Below are 9,535 nucleotides of genomic sequence, written 5' to 3'. Positions count from 1 at the left end.
AACAAGTGGACCGAGCTCGAACGCTTTAAATCCTCCACAAACTAAACTCGAGCTTTGAAAATTAAGCTTGAAACGAGCCCCCTTTGAATTTAAACAAGCCGAGCCCGTATTAAACCGTCTTTTAAGCATATTAAATTAATCTCACTATTCCACTCTTCTGCCATGCATGCATATTCATGAGAAAGCATAAACATAGTTTCATTTTGAATGGGGAGATTTAGATAAATCTGACAATCCTTAATTCATATAGCATTTTAAATGTTTACAATCCTTTAAACATCTCATAAAGCTACAATCGGTTGTTTGTTCCTTCACTAATTTGTCACTCACTTCATCTCTACAAACCACAAATCAAACCAAGAATCTTGCTAACTCTCATCTGGTCACTACAACCGGTTCATGATTTGCTAAGATCCCATCGGATCATGTGGGTCCCACCCAAGTACGCGCACCATTGTCCGACCCTGACCCACCATTAATCCCAGCCTGCAATGCTGCATTGCTGTTGAGAAGCTGCATTCCCTCTTCACCCATCTGTTGAACTTCAGAAGGCGAAAGAATCCTTATACATCGCACACACCCCACAAATTCCCTGCATTTTACACCATAACGTTAACCCTTTAAACACCTTTTAAACGCATCAATTTAAACTTGTTGATTTTTGGTAAACTATGTCGTATTGTTAAAGAAGGAACTTACTCCCATGGATCATCTCCAACAAGAAGAACATCATTCTCGAAATCTACATACACTAACTTCCAACCTGATCCTCGGGAATCATTAAGCAATCCCTCGAGTCCAAACATCTTTTCAATTTCACAACAAAGTTCATCATAGTTCTTGAAACTCGACACATCAATAGACCTCCCAACTGATCCTGCTTTCTGAATCTGTAACACCACAAGAAATGGAAAACAAAAGTCGTTAAATTGGATCATAATTACAATATATTTGTCTCAAAAACAATGTTGTAATCGAAAGTAACAAAAGTTCTAACCTTGGTATACGTGCGTACACGTGTAGGAACTGCAACTTGTTGCCACGAATTATTCTGCAAAAGTCCACCGGAATCATCGAATTCCCCATTACTAGAAGACGCCCCACCCGAATTATCGGGTAATTCTTGCATAGAATAAGCTTGAGAATCCACAAGACTAGCAGAAGTAATTTGCGATTGAACATCTTGGCTAGAACTAAAATTATTATTACTCACTAAATAATTAGACGGGTTTTGAAACTCGATATCTTTCAAATTACAAAACTCGTCTAAAACAGTACTCGATACCGATGGGTCAACCACCGTGGATCCGCCATTACTACCCTCGAAATTGATACAATTGTAGACATTGTTGTGGGTTTGATTTTCATCGGATAAATCTTTGAAACCGTAATTCGTGGGTCCCGTGTTTTGTTGGAAGAAAGATCGTGAAGTGTTGTTGGGTTGTGGGTCCCACGTTTCGGATCCGAGAGATTGATACGGGTTCAATACGTTTGTGTCCGGGTACGGGAATAACCCGTTAAGACTTGAAGAATCGATTTGGGGGGAGTCGAATTGTTGACCATGGAGTACGCTCGAGTCAAACGGGGATAATTGATTGAGAAACGGGGACATTGGTTTTGATTCTGGTTTTATTGTGTCGGAAGTGACTGTTATCGGTGGTTTCTGATCGGATTGGTGGTCGCCGGAGAGATTTTGGGTGGATTGTGGCGGTGAGGCGGCGGTTATGGTGGTGGTGGTGTTGGGTTGAATGAGGTGAAATTGTGGGCGATTAGTGGTGAAAGTATCTTGAATCACAGGTGGCGTATTGTGATTGGTTTGTGGTTTCATTAACATTTTGACGAGTTGTTCTGACCATAAGCTAGACATTGAAGGGTTTGAAAAGTTTCCGTTTATTGTTTCCGGGGCCCGCATGAATGGTCGGGTTACCATATTGTCCCATTCGGTTTGTGCTCCTAATTACATTTACAAAAAATGTCACTAAAAAAATTTATGATAGGACAAGGGCAAAAAGGTAAATATGACAAAGGAATGGAATTTCACCTAGAAAAGCGGAATTGAAAGGTCTTTTGAGACTTGAAGTTAGAGAAGGGAAAATGAAGAGACTTTCTGGTGCTTCAATGTCCCATGGACTCACTCGGCTTTGTTTATCACCACAACCTGGCTCATCCCACTCAACCTGATTTCATAACATGAACAAGAAAATTAAAATTATTTTTCAATAAATTAGTAAACATCTTTTTTTTTTTGTGATTAAAAAACTTAAGTAAATAATAAAGGCTATATTACATTTTTGTATTCCGTTCAATGGAGTGGACAAAAAAACACTAGACAAAACAAATGTAGTTTATTTTCCTTTCTAATGGAATGACCAATTCCATTCCTTCTTTGATTCCATCATACCAAACACTACCTTAATTATCCATACATTATTTCATTCATGTTATAACCAAAAAAACGCGTTCATTAATTACCTGGAGATTATGCCACTTAGATCCAGGCCATCTTAATGGATCCACATCACTTATCCCAACAATTGTGCCCATATATCTTCATTAAGAATAAGATTACTTAATTAATAAAAGTAATAATATTTTTAAACACTTATCATCATTTCACATGGATAGGAAGATAATTAGGAAGAAAAAAAATCATTTCTATACTCTACCATTTCAAAAACGGAAATGATTCGTACAAAACAATTTTTCTCCATACACAACAATTCATGCTTTATAAAGTTGTACAATAAAATATTTTAATGCACAAATTGATATCTTTGGAAAAAAAAAATTATGGGGTACGAATCAGTTCACTTTCCAAAAAAATAATAACTATTAACTTTATCCACATACCGGCGTTTTCCTGATTCCTCCGTTTCAAACATCATTCCAAACCTCATACCGACAGACAGTTGTGTCCCAAAGACCGACTTCCGGTATCTCACCAACGGAATCACGAATTCCGAAGGGCATGCCCTAAATAAAATAGAAAAATATATAAGACATTTTTAAATTAAATATTTTCATGTTTTAAATTTTAATTATATAAATAAAACATTTTACCTAGGATTGTAGAAAATTGTAAAGGGACTCCTATTAGCGGCGGCATGAGCGGCGGCTGCAAGGACTCCGATGTGCATACTGTCGGCGGATAAAACCGATGACGGTAACGAAGTTTGTTGGCGGTTCGCTCTCCTCACTCCCAACAATAATTGTGACTTCTCATCCCTACAACATTAAAATAATTACAAATTTGCCCTTACTTACTTTTTTACTTCTATTTTTTACAAAGTGTTGTCATTTTCTTAAATATTATTTAGATTTTATTTATCCAAACAATATTAAATGGACAAGAAACAAGGCCTTACTCGAGTTCAACTCTTTTAAAAAACATTAGTGTAGCAAATCGAAAAAAAATGAAACAAGGCCTAAAATTACTCATTTACCCTTACGTCAACATTATCATATGATATTTTAGACATGTGAAGAGACTATAAATAGAAAGAAATCGTACCTTATAAATAAAACCGCATCACCAGCTTTAAGCCTTTTTGCACCAACAAACATACTCCACCCCGTAGTCAGTAAGTGTCGTTTTGGCTGCCCTGCATATAAAATCATGGAGGGTATTTTAGACATTTCACGTAAATAGATTTTGTAAATGACAAAACTACCCTTTAACGAAAGACAAAAACAAAATGCTCACCGCGGTATATATGACGAAATGTCCATGTATTATCATGCAAATCTCGAACAATAAGCTCTTGAGTTGGAGGTTGCATTGAAAAATCCTGAAAGAAAAAAATGGTTTTAAATATATATTTATTTTTTTTATTTTACAAAGTGTATTTAATAAAAAAATTATTACCAATTGTGGAAAGAGTTTTTCTGCTGCCCTACGGGGTACAGAAAAGCCACCATGTGTGCTTGTATCACTTGGTGTCAAAGTCTTGCAAAAGAATTCACTCGGATGTCTACTTGGTTTTATTCCAAAGTCTGGAATTGGAAGAACATCTTTTTCCTGATTCCAAAGTTTATTTTCACACAAAATTTATTCTCAAACTTCCAATTTTGATGATTATGTTTATAAAAGAAAAGGTTTAGTGAAAGATATAGCAATTTACTTTCATTTATTTTTGTATTATGGTATCCCAATTTTGTTTCTTTCTATTGCAACATTGTAGTTTTAAAAAGAAGTTCTTATTAAGGCATTTGTAGTTTGTAATGTGCATTGTTATTTTGGAATTTAGAGTTATTTGACTTTTTAAACCACCCTAGTTGACTTTTTTGTATCAATGTAAAACAAATACTATATTTTGAATGAGAGGTGTCAAGTATGATGGTATTTACATCTCATAAAAGACCTTATATTTTGTGTTTGTTTCTGGATTAATCCTCAACTTTATTTTTTTTTCCTGAAAAGACCTATTTTTTCATTTTTTTCGAAAAAGACCCTCAACTTTGTCTTTTTTTCCTGAAAAAAAACCCTCACATTTTCCAGAAGAAAAAGACTAAAGTGGCAAATCGAAAAAAATGAAAAAATGCAAGGTCTTTTTCAAGGAAAAAAATAAAGTTAAGGTTTAATCCGGAAAAAACACAAAATATAAGGTCTTTTATGAGATTAATCCATAATAAAAATTTAACATGTCTAGAGGGAGATGAAAGGATTAAATGCAAAAAATAGCAACCTAATTTAATTTACATGTTTATTATAACATTTACCTTTTCTTTCTCCAATTACAAATTTGAAAAATCTACCACATTATATAGCAATGTAAGTGTAACATCTATACATTGATACACTTTTCAAAATATAACATCCAAATTAGAAAAAAAAATGATATAGATGTTTAGTTTTTTCAAAGTACAATTACAATATTGTAATAGAAAGAAAAAAAAAATAGTAGTAGTTATATGATACACAAGTAAATAAAATGCTATAATGACTCACTGAGTTCACTGGTCGAAGGCTCATTTGGGCATAGATCTCATCGGTATCTTTATCTGCCTATTTAAATGACCAAAATAGACAAAAGAGAATTAAGGAAAGCATAAAGAAAGGGTAAAAATGTTTTTAAAATATATAGTTTGATGAGAGATAATTAAGGGGGAATAGTAATACATGTAATGTAGCATTTAAAACTTGGCACAATAGCTGAGAGGGAAGATTCGGATAATTTGGAACTTGTGATGTTGCTGTTCTATTTGTTGAAACTGCTACCTGATAAAAAAAAAAGATAATTTTTCAAAAAAAATAATAAAAAGTTGTTATGTGCACTATTAAAAATACTTAAATGCGAGAAACAGTAACATATTTTGTTTATTTATCTATTATAATAGTATATTTTCTTTTTCTTTTTCTTTTTCTTTTAAAACATTGTACTTCAATTTTTTTATAGCATTGTACAACATGTGTCTACCCTAAAAACTTCAAATGTTTTGAAAATTTAAAAAAGAAAATGTAAGAAGTAATAACTTACGCTCATTTATTATAGCATTTTATTACCATTTCTTTTGGTTACAGTATCATATTTTCTTTTTTTTTCTTATTAACTTTAAAAATATATCCAATTTCGGAATTAACTCGTTTGAGGAGTAGCTTGTTAGCCCCTTTTTAATTTTGTTATTATTGTCATCTCATTATTGACCTTTAGAATCATTTATATAGTGAGGTTTTTTTTTCATAATACAAAGCTTTATTAAGGAAAATGTTAAATGTAAAGTGATAAATGAACGTAGGATTGTTATAATAAAACATATAGAAAGTGTTGTATTTCTTGCATTTAGCCAAAAAAATTTGCATAAATCTAGATCCCTCACTTTTCCAAATTTCAAGGGACCACATATTCCATAAATAAATTTAAACCAAAATAGCCTCATAATACTAACTCATAATATACATGTAGGACATGATGCGAAAACAACATGAGTTAGATTCAAGATTTCAATTCAAGCAAAATGGTTGACTTTAACTCTTTAAAACTATAAAAAGTTGAAATTAAGATTATAACGTATTATTTTCTTTGAAAAACAAGGTTAATTAAAAAGAAATTAACCCAAAAAATAAAAGATTATGAGGAATCAAACCTGTTCGCTATGTCCTTGTGGGAAGTAATAAACAAGGCTTCCAACCTGTGGAAGAGTAACTAATGGTCCAGCACATGCATGCCACAGCTCTGAATTTATTGGCTTCTTTATCGCTGAAATTTTTTAAAAGAAAACTTATATTTATATAAACAAATAATCCAAAAACTCCGGAAGAAACAACCTAAAAAAGATCGTTTTTTTAGCAAAATACTTTTGGATATGAGTCTAGTTTCCAAATCTTACGAAATGCGAACAAAAATGGAAGGTTTTTGGTATGCAAAATAATATTTGGGAAAAAGGTAAAGAAAAACTAACCAGAATGGTCCTGCATTTCCTTCAACAATTTCATCTCTTCAAGTAAACTGTGTGACCCACTGTTTACACCTGATGAATTGAGCTTCTCTTCAATGGCAGCCATACTACAACTTTCAAGAACAAAATAAGGGTCTCTTCATAATCAAACGAATAAATCGAAAACTCGAAAACCCATATCATAAAGATCCAATCTTGACACGAAATTGACGAAAAATTGATAGAAATCTCGTTTTTTTTCACTCGAAGAAACCAAGAAACCCCACCAACGAAGGTCAAAACGTAAACAAATTAGCCAAAAACAAAAAGAACAAATCACATTTCATAGAAACCAACGAAAGAAAACAAAAGAAACGAAAGGAATCTAATGTCTAATTTAGGGGGCAAACACAGAGGAATCTAGAATACAATCCAAAGACACACAGAGCATGCCTCAAAAACGCACAACCAAGAAACATAAACCTGCAAACATAAAGTGGGGCTAATCTTGTAATCAAAACAACAACAGTAAAAAAAGAAAGAAAGAAGAAAAGAAAAGAAAAAGGCTTGATTTTTTTTTTTTTTTTGCATCAAAGCACGCCTACCAAGGCATATAGGAGTGCTCTGTGTGTATGAGTGTTTATAGGGACCTCCATGGAAAAGCAATCACCTTTCTGTGAAAGTGGTCATAATACTGATTTCCGTTCTTCATCTCTCTCTCTTCACTCCACAAACAAACAAAAAAAACACACAGAAGTGTGTTTATTTTAAAATAAAATATGTTTGGGAAAGCAGAAAGGAAGAAAGAAAAGGGAGTGCATGCTAAAATCTGAACCTGCTGTCACACACTTGGGTTATATGGGGTGATTACATTTTGCAGCTTTGAAGTTTTAAATAAGTTTCTTGTGAACAGAGACACAGAGAGAAGAGAAAGAGTATAGACACACGAAAACGAACTCACACTTTCAAGATCAAAGACAAGAGAGAGTTGTATTAAAGAATTGGTAGTTAACTTTTATACATCACCTCTCCACAGAAAAGACAAATTCTTTAACGTACTTTAGATTTCATTATACGGAAATTGGCGTGTATAAAGTAGCGTCACTTTTGTATTTGGTTGAAATAATATATGTTTTTATTTCAATATAAATATATTATACACGTATTGGAGAATATTTGACGTTTGAATTTTTAATATAATTTTACATTAAACAAATAATGATGTGTGTATGAGTGATATATACATATATATATATATATAGAGAGAGAGAGAGCGCGTGTTAGGTTCAAATATTTCTAGCAACTATTGTATTCCTAAATACACCAATGAGAATTCAAGAAATAATAAATAATTAAATAAATCATTTAAGGGTATTTTGGACATTTTGTAATTTTAATTAAGGGATCATTTAATTGATTTCTTGCGATTAAGGAAATAAAATAAATATATTTGAACTACTCTCTCTCCTATATCCTCTCTTGTATTATTCTTTTTCACCTACAGGTAGATCAACAAAAGGACTCACGTCGCCTGGCTTCTTATTCTCTCTGTCGATTATCGTTGTTATCGATCTAAGGAGGCTGAACATGGAGGATATTCAGCCAAAGAACGCTAGGGTTTATCAATCATCGATTTTCAGTTGGCGGCTGCAATTAGGGTTTATCAATCATCGATTTTCACCATCATCATCACCAATCTCCATCTTTAGCCTCCTATCACCATTGCCAACCGCCTTATCATTGGATTCAAACTTAATTGATGTTGGTGATCTTTTTTATTAGTGATTCAATGTATAAGAAAATCTAACTGGGGATGAATACAATCATACACGCATAACAGGTAATTAATGAATCTCGTTCATTTTTTTTTTGCTCGTTACATCTCTATTATTCATCTTCCTACACCAGCATCATCTTCATCACCATTTTATGCCATTATTCTATTTGATCAGGTAAACATATTCTTAAAACATCATATACTCATCCTCTCTACTTCTAATAAGAGGTAATCATATTCTTATATCATTTTTGGCGAAATTTTGATATGTAATTAGGTAATGGTGCTCAAGGCATCTTTATTTTTAAATATATTAGATGTTTGTGCATTTAGTTGCTCATTTCATTAGTAATATACTACAAAGCGTGATGATTTGTGTGTGCCCTAAAGGTGTTTGACGAAATGTCTAGTAGAAAAGATGTGGGTGGATTTCATTTTTTGTCACAATATTTTTGGTTTAAAAAAGATGTAATGACATAGAAATCTTGATATAAATGGTTGGTTAATATTTTTTATTAAGAAATACATTCATTATTCCTTTTTTTATTATGTGATACATCTTTAATGGTAATACAAAAAGGCAATATAAAATAGCAAATTCAAAAGGTTTTTAAATGACGCCATGAATACCTTATGCTTGAAGATCTTTTCATGCTTTGAATTTTTTTGATGTCTTTCTAACACCTTCCATGTTGGTGATAATGTTTATATAACTAAAATAGAGAAGAGGACGATTAAAACATTGATATTTCATCCCAACTTGTGATAAATGCTCGAATTGCTCCTGGACCTTCACACACAAATATACTTATATAGGTAATTTTATTTATTTTATTAATTTATGTTGCAACTTGATTATAGATGATAAGTTTTCATGGTTTCATTACATATACTACTAAAAAGAAACTATTATACAATGTATTCTGACATAATATTGATTTTTTTAGGAAAATCAAATACACAATATAATAGATTATGTAAGAATACATTATGCTTTGTATATTGTATTATGTTAGAATACACTCGGTTAGAATTTAAAATGATAATTACACTTTAGGTTTAATGATTCTTTAAGAATGTTTGTTAAAAATTTTATAATATATTTTGGTTACACAATAGTAATGGGTAATTGTATGATGCTATAAATGGTAATTGCATATATATTTTATCATAATTAAATGGTAACTACACTTTTATATTTAATGATTCTTTTAGAATCTTTGTTTACCTGTTAATCTTTTTTTTTTGTAATCGATGTTTCTCTTGGATTGCCTATTATTATTTTATTGTTTTGTAATAGATATTTATCTTGGATCGTCTATTATTCTTTTTATATGTATTATGTTATATTTTATGTATTCTACCAGAATATATAAAGTGATA

The 9,535-nt window shown here is 31.8% G+C and overlaps 1 protein-coding gene across 1 annotated transcript; it reads right to left on the bottom strand.

Annotated features, from left to right (window-relative positions):
- Positions 1 to 216: 216 nt before the first annotated feature.
- On the bottom strand, positions 217 to 7,200 carry LOC111882667 (auxin response factor 5). Its single transcript, XM_023879039.3, has 15 exons — positions 7,046 to 7,200; positions 6,400 to 6,503; positions 6,085 to 6,197; positions 5,120 to 5,218; positions 4,949 to 5,005; positions 3,866 to 4,018; positions 3,704 to 3,788; positions 3,512 to 3,602; positions 3,061 to 3,225; positions 2,851 to 2,973; positions 2,473 to 2,548; positions 2,042 to 2,177; positions 998 to 1,953; positions 700 to 890; positions 217 to 592 (listed from the first exon to the last, which is right to left on the bottom strand). Exons 1-15 carry the CDS (start codon positions 7,063 to 7,065, stop codon positions 424 to 426), a joined length of 2,538 nt encoding a protein of 845 aa, XP_023734807.1. The 5' UTR covers positions 7,066 to 7,200; the 3' UTR covers positions 217 to 423.
- Positions 7,201 to 9,535: the final 2,335 nt, after the last annotated feature.

This window comes from Lactuca sativa, chromosome 2 (assembly GCF_002870075.4).
Source record: "Lactuca sativa cultivar Salinas chromosome 2, Lsat_Salinas_v11, whole genome shotgun sequence".
Classification (NCBI taxonomy): domain Eukaryota; kingdom Viridiplantae; phylum Streptophyta; class Magnoliopsida; order Asterales; family Asteraceae; genus Lactuca; species Lactuca sativa.
This window is presented reverse-complemented; position numbering and strand designations above follow the sequence as displayed.